We start from the raw sequence: 15,971 nt of genomic DNA, 5'->3' as shown, positions 1-15,971 counted from the left end.
GAAACCATCCAAGAAAGGCAGCAAATCAGATTTTGTTCATAAATTCCTCGGTGTACAGATCACGATCTTTTCTAGAAGTTGTTTTATCAGGAAATTCTTTTATATAATTTCCCTTAATCTTTCTCCTGTCTAAGACTTCTATTTTCTTACCGCTGAAGATAAAGCACACCTAAAGGTGTAGTAGTAAGAATTAGGAAAAGCTCTCATGTTTTCAGTATTCTTTAACTTTTCTCATTTTTCCTTTCTATCAATGGAAATAATGAAAATAACAGCAAGAACATCTTTAGTCTCAGGGCTGAAACAACTTGAACAGTCAAGCCTATAAGAGGTGAAATGTTGATAGGTACAATTGTTTGTACCACACAATGTGAAATGCACAAACTTATATAACTGGTAGAGTTTTGTTACTTGAACAAAATTCAGAGCTGATGCTATTAACCCAGGTAGGAGATAAAATTCTGATAGGGCTTATGTATCCACATTTTGATCAGTCAGAGGCATTGATGGAACGGTTGAAGCTGGAGGTTCCTGGGGGAAGGGGGCATCTTTGTTTCTTTGTCTGCAAAGAAATTGAACCATGCACACTGGAATAAAACCCTCCCTCTGCGCACTAATGATGGACCAACCAACCTCTCGGGACCAAAGCTCCCAAGTATCTTACCAACACCTCAGCAACTCTGGCTGCTGAATGTCCCAGTTTGTAAAACCACAGCCCAAATAGGACCAGAAAGGGGAGGAGGAAGAGAATTAGATAATCTGAATTTCATGGTTTTTTTTTTTTTTTTTTTTAATAATCTCTTGAGCTTGGCAGAATTGGTTTTTTTTTTTTAATTTTAGCAATTTCATGTATCTTTATTTATTTATTTTATTTATTTATGGCTGTGTTGGGTCTTCGTTTCTGCGCGAGGGCCCTCTCCAGCTGCGGCAAGTGGGGGCCACTCCTCATCGCGGTGCGCGGGCCTCTCATTATCGCGGCCTCTCTTGTTGCAGAGCACAGGCTCCAGACGCGCAGGCTCAGCAATTGTGGCACACGGGCCCAGCTGCTCCGCGGCATGTGGGATCTTCCCAGACCAGGGCTCGAACCCGTGTCCCCTGCATTGGCAGGCAGACTCAACCACTGCGCCACAAGGGAAGCCCCTGAATTTCATGGGTTTTTGCAGTATTTGTTGTTGAGTTGAGGGCCTATAGAAAGAGCTAAATATCTGCTATTTGGAGACCAATTATCCACATAAATGATACCCAAGTCCCATTCAGTGTTTTCGGAACATCACTTCGGGATCAAGGTCTGACAGCAGAATACTTGAAGGCAAGGCTGTCCCGGAAGCCTGGGACTCAGACTCACCACTCCTTAGCTCTGCATCTTTGAGTATGCCAGTGCCCAGAAATTAGGAGAGGGATAGCAAAGGAAATCTGAAGCCATCAGTTGACTTTTATATATATATATATATATATATATATATATATTTATATATATATATATATATATATATATTTATATATATATATATTGATTTGTTTGTTTGTTTATTTGGCTGCGTCAGGTCTTAGTTGCAGCACACAGGATCTTCGTTGTGGATGGGGTATCATTCATTGCTGTGCGCGGGCTTCTCTCTAGGTGTGGTGCGTGGGCTCAGTAGTTGCAGCACACAGGCTTAATTGCCCCACGGCATATGGGATCTTAGTTCCCCGACCAGGGATTGAACCCACATCCCCTGCATTGGAAGGTGGATTCTTAACCACTGGATCACCAGGGAAGTCCCTCAGTTAACTTCTTAAAAACATGTTAAGGTCCAGTTGCAAGGCCAATTGCTGCTGTAACAAGTTACCACAAACTTAGTAGCTTAAAACAATGCAAATTTATTATCTTACAGTTGTAGGGATCAGAAGTCCAAAATGGGTCCTATGGGGCAAAAATCAAGGTAGAGCTGCATTGCTTCTGGAGGGTGTGGGAGAAAATCCATTTCCTTGTCTTTTCCACCTTGTAGAAGCCTGCCTTCCTTGGTTTGTGGTTGCATCTCTCCAATGTCTGCTTCCATTGACACATCTCTCCCCTCTTTGGCTCTCCTGTGTTGCTCTTTCACTTATAAGGACCCATGTGATTAGATTGGACCCACCTGAGTAATGCCAGGTACTCTCCCATCTCAAGATCCTTATTAACAAAATCACATTTGCAGCGTCCCTTTTGTCATATAAGGTAACAAACTCACAGGTTCCTGAGATGAGGATGTGGACGTCTTTGGCAGAAAGAGATCATTCTGCCTATCGCAGAAGACAGTCAGAACTACTTGAGTCTGTGTGTGTCCTATGCTTCCTTTCTCATGGCCGTCATGATCTTCCCACTGTTGCCAAGCTACCTCAGGTTCCCCTTCCCCCACCTCTTTTTCCTCTTCCACATGCAAATTTTACTGAAGCTTCAGACTACCACCCACCTCCACAACTCCCTGCACTCACTTCCTTGCCAGGCACCGGTCCAGAGCCAAATCGATATTGGTGTGGTTCTCATCAGTGCTGCCCATCAAATATATCTCTTCCCCCCTACCACCTTCCTGGCACGTGATGGAAGCACAGTTCATGTGTGGACCCTTGGTGGGTGGGAAAGTTCATGTGATTAGTTCTGGCCAAAAATTTATAAGTGACTCTAGGCTGAGCATTTCATTGATACTATGAGACCTTCCAGCCCCTCTCTTTTCCCTCTGGTACAATGATCAACAATGTTCAAAATGGATGGACTTGCAGTCGACATGTAGAATAAGCAGGAAATAAACTTTGTTGTAGCCACTGATATTTTGGGGTTGCTTGTTACTGCAGCATGGACCCTAATTTATCCTGACTGATGCATTTAGCAAAGCTTAAAGGGAGGTAAAAGAGAAGTATGCACAGCATGGGTTGCTCTTAACTGGTTCTCCCTGTTCACCTGTCTCTACTCACAGGCCACACAGGGTCCCCTGTTCCTCAGATTAAAATGCCCATTAACCTCACCTTCTGGCTGTTCAGTTTATTTTTTGAGGAGGTAGAGAATTTAGTTCCTGAAGCGTATATCATAGTATACCCTAAGACTTACCACTGACCTCTGGTGGACTCTGTCTGTTTGTCATCAATTAAAATGAAAAAAGACCTGCAAGTCTGGTGACTGGGAGTGTTGGAGGGAGAGTACAGGGCCGTGCTATTCTCTTTATTTCTTGTGCAGGTCAAGCACAGAGTAGAGAGAATTCGGGAATTTGATGGAAGCCACAGTAGCAAGGGAAGCATGCAGACCGCCCCACCACCACCCCCCCGCCACCACCCAGGAAAAGAAAGAGGTTGAAAGGAAACTATGCCAGGCTGCCCAGGGCCCAGGGTGTCTGTTCTGAGGGCACTCACACCGGAGGCTCCTTGTTTTGCCCACGCTCAGCCCTGCTGGAACTATTGCCTTAGGCCAGTGATTGGGTTAAGGCGTAGCTCCCACCAGCCAAAGATGGAACTCCAACCTAGCACCAGGGGTGCAGCAGGGGAGGTGGGTGCCCGCCGATTAAAACTGGACCTTCAAATGCATGTTTCACAGAAACGTTATCGTAGCCTGGTTAAACACTGCCGGAGTTTCTCTATAACCACAGTTAGAGCATCTAAGTCTTCAGCTGGCTTATCAGTGACATGGGCTCTTATGGGTGAGCCTCAGAACCCATCACCCAACAGAGCATTGTTTCTATGGAAACATGCAATCTGTGACCCAAATACCCAGGTTAAAATGTTGCTGATTTATTTAACTCGATGTGTGAGTCAGTTGGGGATTGCCAATATTAGATAAAAATTGAAGTTCTTTTTTTAAACTTGTGGATTTTTTCCATCCTGCCTATCCATTCCAGTCAGCAGGCATAATGGAGGACCCTCTATTCTAAACTGTCTGTGTTTAGATGGAAACTTCTGTTATGGCAGGATCAGCCCAGAGGAAGATGGAAATCCTTTTCCAGCCATTGTTCATTTGCTTTTCCTTTTATTTCTTGAAACCCTGCAGGGCGAGCCCTGCTGAGACTTACAGACAAAAAGCTTGAGCGAATGGGGATTGCCCAGGAGAACCTCCGGCAGCACATCTTACAACAGGTGCTCCAGCTGAAGGTGCGAGAAGAAGTCAGAAATCTACAGTTACTCACACAAGGTATTCTGCTGCTGCCTAGTGGGTGGATGGAAGGGGAGATGGGAGGAAAGAAACCCTTACCGTCGTGACAGAAGGGAGCCAGGGAAAAACTGGCTTGTTTTGTTTTGGTTTTTTGCAGAATTTTCTTTCATTAAAAAAAGAAGTATATAGATTTAAAGGCCACTTCCCTCCTAAAACTTCTCTTTTTCTTAGCTCACTAGGGGGAAGGATGTACAGATAAGTAATGGATAAGCAAACAGAATTATCTGAGCTAACTTCAAGGTCATCACATACAGCTATATAGGTTGTGCACTGCACAACCCCCAGAGTACCAGTTACATAGCTCAGTATACGATTGCACCACCTAGAGTTGTACAGTGTGCAGCCTGCACAACTGTACAGTGCAGCCCCAGCTATTTTAGTCTGACTACCAATTTTGAGGGGGCCTTGGAATTTGAGTGATTCCATAGTTCATACGGCCATGGTATAAGTGGAATTTTTTTGTTGCGTTTTGCTTTACTTCACTTTTCACTGAGAGAAAAACATTTTAGAAGTATGTGTCTGTCTGTGTGTGTGTGTGTGTGTGTGTGTATATATATATATATGTATGTATATATAAATGCATACATATATATGTTTACACACACTCTCTAGAAATTTTGAGAACCCTATTTATCATCTTAAAAATAGAATCGTTTTTTAAATAGACTATAGGGAATTTAAAACTGCAGTATTACAACCATATAGTTCTAAACAAGAATCATTAATAATTTCAATATGTTGAAATCACTTAAAAGCCCTATAACTGGAAGTAACAGAAAAAAGCTGGATCTTGAAGAAAACCTTAAGTTACACTATAAGTTATATGTCTAGGTAAGATTTGGTTGCTGTCAACCTCCATTAACTATAACCCTTATTTGTTTTATTTTAATGCCCATTGTACACCATTTTAAATGAAAGGATGATAAAATATATATTTTTGAGAGCCTTGGGTATTTTTCAATCTGCAGAGTGTTGTTAATTGCACGCATACTGATATTGGAGAAATCTGGATCAGCCAAATTTCATGTTATTGCATCTAGATTAACCCATTAATAGTCTATTTGCCTGGAGGAAGTAATGTACTGCCTGAAAGATGACTGTTCTAGAAGGATAAATATAGACTTCGAGTGATATGAAAATATATTGTTTATTTGATATGCATTGTTTGCATTGGTCTCCAGAGACTTCCAATGGTAAATTCACAGATACAGGTACACTGAGTGACTTAAATGTGAATCTGACGTACTGATATACTTCTAAGTTCTTTTAAGAAGTAAACAGAGGTTCAAAGGTTTATCACAAGAATGTCCATTGCGGTGCTATTTATAAAACTGAAAAATTAGAAACAACCTAGATGTTCAGCAATATGGAGAGAATCAGATAATTCTATTTGAATTCAGAAGATACAATATAATATAGTCATTGGAATTATATCTTCAAGGGATATATGACAACATGGGAAAGTACTCAAGAAGTAATAGAAAGTAGGGGGGAAAGGCCATGTATAAAATGTTATTTATAATATGAGCCCAATTTTGTAAAAAGAACATATTTTTATATGCACACAGAAAAGGGGGATGCAAATGGTTTTGCCAGTATTTTGATAATGGTTCTCTTTGGGTGGTGAGATTGTGGGTGATTTTAACTGTTTCCTTTATATTTTTCTAAATTTTCCAAATCTTCTACTATAAATCCATATTACGGTTATAATCAGAAAATGCATTCACATTTTTTAAGCTTCAGTCACAAGCGTCGTTCTGCCCTGTTCTATTTAACGTCTGGGGTTTCTTCACCTCTTTTGTTTTCCTCCCTTGGTGATATATAGAATGAGACCTGAACTCATCCCGTGAACCTTGGACTTTTTTTTTCCCCTCTGCTACTGTCAGCCTGCAGTGTGTTTGCTTTGCAAAATCATTTTCTACAGCTTTCATTGCCCTAGATTCATAATATATAAGATTTTTCCTGAGATAGTACTCAACTCTATTAAGCTAAATATATGTTTGTGTTCTGGGTAGATAATGCTAAGTTCAGCCTTTTCAATTCAGTTGTTGTCATTTTCTTTAGCTTTGAAAAGCTGTGCCTTTAGAATTCTTTCATTCCATTCCCTTTAGAAGAGATCACATTCTCTAGCTCTTGGATATTTTGTCTGCACTCATACTACCTTTTTTTATTGCTTGTCCTTTCCATGTTAATGTTCAAACTCATTTCATGTCAGACAGCTTTTTTTTTTTCTTCTTCTTCTTTTTTTTCAGACAGCTTTTGAAAATCTATTGCCTTATTGAAGTGATGGTTTCTTTTTAAAAAAAGTGAAACAAAAATTGACAAGTCATTTTTGTGACTGATAATAGAAGTTCTAAAGACAGCTGGAGTGGCCTTAAAATATTTTGGGTCTAGGTTTGCTATTATAAGGATTGTAACTCCATTCCACCCAAGTGAACTGAACTGAATGGCTTAACATACATATCATAAGGAAATGTGCCAGGGGGGTGATACGTGATTCGGTATTGAATATTTGATTCCTCATCTCGGAAGATATTAATCAGTGGAAATAATATGCTAAATAAGTACAAACAAGTGTCTTAGAATGTTACTTAGTTTTCAGAAATCCGTGAACTTTCCCCTTAAAGAGTGTAACTCACCCCTCCAGTCTCTAGAGGTACATTTTCTTTCCCAGCTCACATGGGACAGTGACTCTGGTGTAATGCAATTAAATTTTATTTGTTTTTAAGAAATATTTTCCAAGTAACACATTTAAATGAGGGTTGTTGCCTTCAAAGTAGCCAGTTTTTGAGGAAAGGGACTTATTTCACAAATGACTGTATTTCTTACATGTTTCCTTCTTATTTTTGGAGGCAATTTCAAAGCTTTAACTGAATCGCAAAAGTTTAGGAAGAACCTAAGTGTCCATCGTTAGGAGACCAGCTAAATGAGTTATGGTACATCCAGGCACTGGAGTATACTTGGAAGTTATAAACGCAAAAATGAAGAATAGTAATATGGAAGGATCTCTGAGATGCCAGGTGAAGTGGAAAAAACAAGGTGCAGAACAAGGTAGAGAGTATACTGCATTTGCGAATGAGAGAGGGAGAAATAGTAATGTATATCTGCATGTGCTTTGTTTACATAAGAAAATGCTGATGCACAAGAAGCTAATACAAACTCTACCTATGGGACAGGGAAGAAGATGGATAGAGGACATATGCTTTCTAAGTCACTTTGTGTCTTGAAATATGTGTGCGTTAACTATTTAAAAGAGTAAAATGTTTTAAAAGAAATAAGGAGAAAGAATGAATTTTAGCATCAGACAGGCCTGAATTTTAAATCTCGGCCCCAACACTTACTGCTGTGTTATTTCAGGGAAGTTACTTAATCTGTCTGTGTTCCAGTTTCCTGATCTCTGAAAAGTGAGATCAGCAAATCTACTCACCTCATAGGGATGCTGTAAGAGTTAAACAAGCTCAAATATATGCATCACTCAGTGCAGTGTGACAGTAAGTACAGAACATAGTTAGTTATCAGTAATAGAAGCCACAAAATTAAATCAACCTCATTAATTTATATGAAAGCTTTATTTTTATAATATCGTTTATTGAGCAATAATTCACAGAATATACAGTTTCCTCAAAGTGTAAATTCAGTGATTTTTAGTATTGTCACAGAGTTGTGCAACCGTCACCACAATTAATTTTAAAACATTTTCATCACCCCCAAAAAGAAACCTGGTACCCATTAACAGTCATTCCCCATTTCCTCCCAAGGCCCCCCCAACTACCAGCCCTTAGAAACCACTAATCTACTTTCTGTCTATTCGCCTGTTCTAGACATTTCCTATGAATGGAATCATTCGATATGTGGTATTTTGCAATTGGCTACTTTCACTTAGAATAATGGTTCTAAGGTTTACTCATGTTGTAAGCATGAGTCAGTATTTCATTCCTTTTTATTGCCAAATTGTATTTCATCATATGAATGTACCACATTTTATTTGCATTTTATATGCAGTATACTCTCTACCTATACATTCATCAGTTGGACATTTGTATTGTTTCTGAATCTTGGTTATTATTAATAATGCTATTTTGAACGTACATTTTTGTGTGGACCTGTTTTCATTTCTCTTGGTTATATACCTGGGCGTGGAATTACTGAGTCATATGGTAACTCCCAGTATAAGTTACAGGAGCTGCCAGACAGTTTTCCACAGCAGCTGTACCATTTTATACTCCCACAAGCAGTGTATGAGGGTCTCAATTTCTCCACGTCCTTGCCAACACTTGTTCTTGTCTGTCTTTTTTATTATAACCATTCTAATATGTGTAAAGTGGTATGTCGCTGTGATTTTTTTTTTTAAGGAAATAGCATTTTTATTTTTTTATTTATTTTATTTATTTTAATTTTTGGCTGTGTTGGGTCTTCGTTTCTGTGCGAGGGCTTTCTCTAGCTGTGGCAAGCGGGGGCCACTCCTCATCGTGATGCATGGGCCTCTCACTATCGCGGCCTCTCCTGTTGCAGAGCACAGGCTCCAGACGCGCAGGCTCAGTAGTTGTGGCTCACGGGCCTAGTTGCTCCGCGGCATGTGGGATCCTCCCAGACCAGGGCTCGAACCCCTGTCCCCTGCATTAGCAGGCAGACTCTCAACCACTGTGCCACCAGGGAAGCCCTGTCGCTGTGATTTTGATTTTCATTTCCCTGATGGCTAATGATGTTTAACGCCTTTTCAAGTGCTTATTGACCATTGTGTATCTTCTGTGGGTAAACATCTATTCCGATCCTTTACTCATTTTTTAATTGGGTTATTTGTTTTTTCCAATCTTTCTCTTGGACCCACCATGTTTCTCCATGCTTGATTACCCACTTTATTTACAAGATCTAAAGCTAAATATCGGGCTGCCATTTCCAAAGAGGAACCCCATCCTCAAAGAATGAAGTCTTATTTATCCCCACCAGAGGCGTTCAGAAGAACCTACCACAAACTTGGAAATCAACTCCAAAATGAAACAAATGAGCTCTGAAGATCTCCTCTCAAGGAAACAACATTCTTTTGGTTGTAGAAATTATACACACATCAAATCAGTTACCTCAGTTTGTAATCAGACCTCCAAATTAGATACACCCATCTGAAAGCTCATTCTACTGCGTTTCTAGAAGAAATAAGCTAATGGATAATTAAGGCTAATTTTCCAACTTTTAATTGATGTTTTAAAACTTGTCTTAAGCTTTTCATTCTACACCAGTCATTGTCACTCAGTTGCCAGGAGCCCAATGACAGTAATACGGCCAAGATAGTCACAAATGGACTAGGAGAGCTCTAGCCAGCCACTGTGGGTTTTCTGAACACAGGGAAGGTGAAGTCTCTGCCCTCCTTTTTCTTGCTCTCCTCCTTCTGGATACCGACCAAAGACAAAAACTATAAGGTGTTTAAAAAAATGTATATGGTGGATTCATAATAAATACATCAGTTTATAGGCGCTATCAATGAATCATGACAGAAATTCCTGAAACAGCTCATTACCTAAAGCCAGAACTGTCCTTCAGCTAAAATGCCGGCCTCTGATTTCCTTGCCTTTATTCACAGTGGCCCTGTAACTACCTGACATTTGCAAGCAACATAATCAGTGTTTGGCCCTGCTTTACTGTCGTTCCCTTTGGTGCCTTTGAGGTAGTTCTTCCTTCATTCAGCCTTTTGGTCTTCTGTGTCCTCTCTGTGGAGTGGCCAGGATGTCCATCTGGTGGTCTTACTTGCTTGCACATTCCTGCAGGAAACTCAGCCGTGTCAGGGTACCTCCAGCTGTCTTTTGGGAAATGCAGTACAGAGCTGGAAACGTCATTATTATACTTTCCTTCTGCTTAGTTCATGAGAGACAGGGGGAAAAGGTGCCTTATGTAACACACAGAAGTGGTGCAAATTATTTTGGCGTCTGTCAAATTAATCCATAATCAAGCATATGCGGGGCATCCTTACCTCTTTAATACTGGATATTTCTAGGAAGAAAAACACCCAGGGATACTGAAAGCTATTTCTCATATAGCTAATGAGTATAAAATGTTTACTGTATGCAAAGCAGTGCACTAATTGTCACATCAACTCCTGACATTTACCCTACCATAATCAGTACTGTTGTTAGCCTCAATTTACATACGGGGGAACTGAGGATGGAGAATTTAATTAACAGACCCAATATCAGACAACTAGTAAAAACGCATAATACAGGTCTGTCTGACTTCACAGCAAACTTTTATCCATTAAACTTCATCACCTCTGATCTGTCAAATGAGTAATTCCTATTTCATAACGATGTGATGATTACACGAGATTTTATATGGAAACTATATAGCATAGTTCATGGCATACTCTGTGAAAGTGGGTTGGCAGACTTATTCTATAAAAAGCTAGATAGTAAGTATTTTGGTCTTTGTAGGCCATAGAGTGTCTGTTGTAACCACCCCATCATGGGAGAACAACCACAGACAATCTTAAATGAATTGGCATAGTAGTGTACCAATAAAACTTTATTTACAGACACAATTTGTAGTCCATAGTTTGTGGACCCTTGCTTCACAGGGTCAAAAATGTAAACTTCTGTCATCATCATCAAGATTATTGTTTTATTTTTAGTATCTTCCCTTTTGAGCTGTATACTCTTCCCTCAACCCCAGGGACACTATAATATGGAAACACTCCTGGGGTGTCATTTTCGGTGTCTTTCTTGGCTACAAATGCATGGATAGTGTAAAAATGTAATAGTAACTCTGAGGGTTGGATAAATGTAAGCAGTAGAAAACAATGTTCCAACTGGAGGATAAGGCAAACGAAGATAGTAAATGCTGCCATCTTCAAAGGCCTTTTTTTTTTTTTTCAAAGGCCTTTTTTAATTAGTGCCTACAAAATGAAAAAAAGAAGAGTATGATTGTTTACCAAGGCCAGTTATAGCTCATTAAACATTAGTGTTTCCCGAAGGGCTTTTTCCACATTGTACAAATATATGTGTCAAATTTTAGTTGAGAATTACATGACCAGATGGACTTTCCCAAAGCTCTACGACACAAATTAGGAACACTATTTTCTAATCCAAGAAGGCTTTTCAGAACCATGTGTACAGATTGAGTATTTTAGTCCAGTCACCCTCACAATGATACTTTAGCAACTGAAGTAGGCCATCTGAATTGAAATAGGCCATCTGGTCCACCACCTTGCTTAAAGAAGGAAGTCTTTGTAGAACACAGCAATAGACTCTTTGAGAAAGTTTCCAATCTCACTTTACAGTTTTGGGCACCAAGACCCAAAGAAGGTTAGAGGATAGTCTGTGGTTACACAGCTAGTCAGTGGCATAACTGAAGCTAGATCCCAGTCTCTTAATTCCCAGGCTGATATTCTTTTTTCTCATTGTTTTTATTAAGGTATAATTTACATACAGTAAAATTCACTATTTTTAGTGTACAGTTCTGCAAGTTTTAACAAATGCATACAGTTGTATAACCACCACCACGGTCAAGATATAACAGTTCCATAACTCCAAAAAATACTCTCCCTGGTACCCCTTTGTTGTCAGCCCCTCTCATTACCTCCAGCCTCTGGAAGCCACCGACATGTTTTCTGTTCCTTTAGTTTTGCCTTTTCCAGAATGTCATATAAAGGGAATCATGAAATCTGGCTGCTTTCACTTGCTATGATGCATTGAGACTTACCGAAGCGGAGGGTGTGTGTCACTTGTTCATTCATGCTCACTGTTTAGTATTGAATTGGTTTGATATACCACAGTTTATCCGTTCCCCAGTTGAAGGACATCTGGGTTGTTTCCAATTTTGGCAACTACTAATAACACTACTAGAAGCATTCACATACAGGTTTTATATAAACATCAGTTTTCATTCATTAGCTAAGTACCTAGAAGTGGGATTGCTGGGATGAATCATAAGTATACATTAAACTTCCTAAGAAACTGCCAGGCCAGTATTCTTAGGATAATAAAAATAGAATAACAGCATTAGAGACTGGCTTTAATACATATAAAAATACTGAAGATTTTCTGAAAATCACTGCGTCTTTGCAGATGTCCTACCTAGCACTTCTTAGAGCCACCATTATTTTAAGAGGGCCCTGCTTTCCTGGGAGTTTCTAATAAATTGTCTCAAGGTAAATTTAGGTCAAGTGTGTTTACAGTTCACTCATTAATTCAATTAAAAAATTCTAGCATCAATGTACAGGCAGTAGGATATGGTTTTCCCCAGTTGTCATTGAGAAACGCTTCCTTTGTCTCTCTTCTGAGGAAGAAAATCTAATAATATTTGCAGCTCCCGGGAGAGAAAACATGAGCTGGTCAGATTCCCTCTTATGCGTTCATGAGGTATGTCTGATGGCCCTTTCTAGTATCTCTCAAATTACACTATTTAATTTCCAGGCTCCTCCACATCTTTTATTCAGCTGTGCCACTGGTGTTACAAATCTGATGCTCACATATCAGTTCTCTTCATACTCGGCTTTTCTGCTTCATCATTGGATAGCCTTAAGCTTTTCCTCCTTGGTGTTCATCTCTTCTATGAGCGTGATAATGACTCTCTTGGTTCTCCCCTTCTGTTTCTAGTGGCTCCTCCTCGGGCAGGTGGCTTGCCGCCTTCCTCTACCACTCCCCGAATGTTGATGCCCCCTGGAGATGGGTCTTCTCAGCTCTTCTCATTTTGCATGCTCTCTGAAGAGTCTCACCCACTCCCATCGCTTTAACCATCCCCTACTCCAAAGTTACTTTCAAATACATCTTAGACCTCTATGAAGCTTAAAAGATGTGAACCTCTGAATATTCCACTGACATCTCAAATTTAAAATATCCAAAGTCAACCCCATCGTCTTTCTCACCATCTCCCCAGCCAATTCTTCTCCCTGTGTTACTTCTCAAGGTTATTAATGCCTTCCTCACACCATCACCTAAATGAAGAAGGCTTAGAGTCACTCCTTTCCCCACCTACTCATGTGTAATCAGTGACCAAACCCTCTGAATTCTGCTTGTAAAATGGCTTTCCAGTCATTCCCTATCTCATCCCCATCCTTGCCACTGTGTTAAATCATCCCTTGTTGGCTCCTTCCCAGGCCATTAGAATAACCTACTAGTTATTATTTGATCTCTAGTCTCTGCTCTGCCCCATTCACTCTCCTTTAATTAACTTCCCACTTCTATTGCCAGAGTTAATTTAAATATATTTCTGACAACGTTATTTCCCTCCTAAAAGCATTTGATGGCTCCCAGTTGCCTACGGAATAAAATCCAAACGCTTTAGCATTCCATAGAAATCCATTCTAAGGCATTTCATAGATGTATTAACTTTGGGCGAGTTACTTGTCGGAGATTAAGATTCCTTAGTTGTAAAAATGGGGATAGGATCTATTTCACAGAGCTGTTGTGAGTATGGTATAATAAAACTCTTGAAAGGACCAAGCCGTGGTGAGATATGACCTCTTCTGAGAAGCCTTACCTTATCTCTCAGGCAGAATCAATCATTCCCTCTTCTTCATCCCTAAGCACTTTGTTCACACTAATAGTCTATTCATTACACAGTGCCCGTTGAGTATCTATTTGTTCTTCCATCCAGTGAGTAACAGGCTCTGTGGTAGGTACTAGGGATAAAAAGGAACACCCAATCTAGCAGTAGGGATAGGATATCAGTGCCGTGGTAGAGATGCGTAGATGTAGAGTCGTGGCACAGAACTGGAACTTAACCTCATCTGGGAATGCGGGGAGACTGGGAAGGAAAACTTGCCGAAGGTGTAGCTCATGAACTAGATCTCGAGGGATAAAAGTTTTGACAGATGGACATGAGCTGGCATGAGGCAGGAGGAGAAGCTTGTCCAAGAGCAGGGGGGCATGCAGTTTCTTTGTCTCCCCTGCAGATCATGGGCAACCACAGTTGTCTTCTGATTTTGCTGTGCTCTCCTACCTTCTAGTACAGTGTCCCACAGAGAGTGGATCCTCTGTTTAAATGTATTTTGCTGATTTAAATGTAATTGTTGCCCTTTTCTCTTATTTACCAGCTCTATTTCATTTTCAACGTCATCTTCTCAAAACAGTGCATGCAGTATAATTTTTAAATGGATTTGTAATAAACGAGAGGGGCTACAAAGCCATTTTGCATTATCCATGAGCAAAATTGCCAAAAGTATCTTTTATTCCTTTGTGATCTTTTTGTATTGAGTAGTAAAAACAATGGCAGTGGCTCTTAAATGTGTAAACCTTTGGCAAGGGCTCTTAAATATATAAGCCACCCCACCTACCTTGAGTTGTTTGGCCTAATATTTTGAAGTCTTCAATGTTCTCCTGAGTGACACTGTCAAGTGACTGTAGAATGAACCTTTTCTCCTAAAACCCAGTTAATTGCCCAGGGGCTCATGTTGGGTGAGGACGTTGGATTCATAATTTTATAGGATTGTGTGCAAATTATTCTTCTGTCACTGGGGTCTTTCATTTACACTTTTTCACTCAGCGTTATTTGATTATGACCTTTCCCAGTTGCCTCCAAGACAGCATTTCTTCAACCTGCTACCTTCTTGGGCTTTACCCGCAATACATTTCCAAGTCTTCACACCCTGTTACACAAATTTTGCGGCTAGGAATATTTCTAATTTTGTCAGGTCTTTGAGCCTTCAGAAAAATTCTCCTTGGTATGAGCTTTATATTTAAAGACTTAGGTCTTTAAATATAAGGCTCGTAAACACAGACTTCTTTGGGGGAGTATTAAGCTCACACATCAGTTCATTAGTAGGAGTTAGCATTGTGACAGGTACACCCTAGCTGGCATCCATTCCTATTTCATTTTCATTCTGGAGTCCATTGTGGCCAGTTCATTCAAGAAGGTGTTTTGTTTGAAATGAGGCTTGAAGTGGACCCTTGCCTTTAATCTGTTGCAGTCTTCATGGCTGAGAAATAATCTGCTTATTCCGAGTACCGCGATGGTCCCTCTAACTAGCGTATGGTAGAAGTGTTCACACATCTTTCTAATTTGGACATGCTCTATCAGGAATTATCCTTGTCATTACTTCTTCACAACTCAATGTTTTATGGCATCTTTTGCATGGTGAAGAGTTCCCATAAGGGAACCACAAAACTCCAAATGCTTCATGTCTGCCTCTGCAGAAATCACCAACCTTGAAATTCTTTACCATTGATGCCTTTTCATTAAATGTACTAAATGAAATTAAAAATATATTTGAGGGAATTCCCTGGCGGTCCAGTGGTTAGGACTCCACAATTTCACTGCCGAGGGCCTAGGTTCAATCCCTGGTTGAGGAACTAAGATCCCACAAGCCATGTGGCACAGCCAAAAAATATGTATATATTTGATGTTTCTTGTTTGGACAATTTAAGATGGCCATGAAATTGCATTGTTATGTCACCTTGTGGTTTGACTGTGGATTTGGAGAATCTTCAATGGCTGATATTGCACTGAAGAAAGATGATATATGGGTTTTCCACAGCTGACATTGGTTCATTTCTTTGGGGTATGTTTAGACCCTGAAATCTTGGCTCTATGGTATTCAAATCTCCTATGGGCCTTTAGAAAGGCCGTTGTAGTAAGACAATGGCATGTGGACCTGATGAGAGAAAATCAAAGCCATTTTCAAGGATGCAGTGAGCTGTTTTGGCTTTTCTAAGAAGAAATGGAGAAATGTGCCATCTATGTGCTTTAGAATTTCTGTCCTTAAGATTGTACATGATCTACTTTCTATGTGGCTTTTTTCTTTGGGGCCACTAATTCTCAGTGCCTGGAGTAAAGTTCTACATAGTGTAGATGTTCAAGGTTCTCCTTGCATCCAAGTTTCTACATGCCAATT

General features: G+C 40.0%; 1 protein-coding gene across 1 annotated transcript in view; it reads left to right on the top strand.

The window, feature by feature from the left end:
* SAMD12 (sterile alpha motif domain containing 12) overlaps positions 1-15,971 on the top strand; it is a 411,525-nt gene that overhangs the window by 234,699 nt on the left and 160,855 nt on the right. Inside the window, exon 4 of the mRNA XM_068525945.1 lies at positions 3,992-4,132. Within this exon, the coding sequence (XP_068382046.1) occupies positions 3,992-4,132 (141 nt within the window). The remainder of the gene's footprint in view (positions 1-3,991; positions 4,133-15,971) is intronic.

The sequence above is a fragment of the Eschrichtius robustus genome, chromosome 17 (genome assembly GCF_028021215.1).
Source record: "Eschrichtius robustus isolate mEscRob2 chromosome 17, mEscRob2.pri, whole genome shotgun sequence".
Classification (NCBI taxonomy): domain Eukaryota; kingdom Metazoa; phylum Chordata; class Mammalia; order Artiodactyla; family Eschrichtiidae; genus Eschrichtius; species Eschrichtius robustus.
This window is presented reverse-complemented; position numbering and strand designations above follow the sequence as displayed.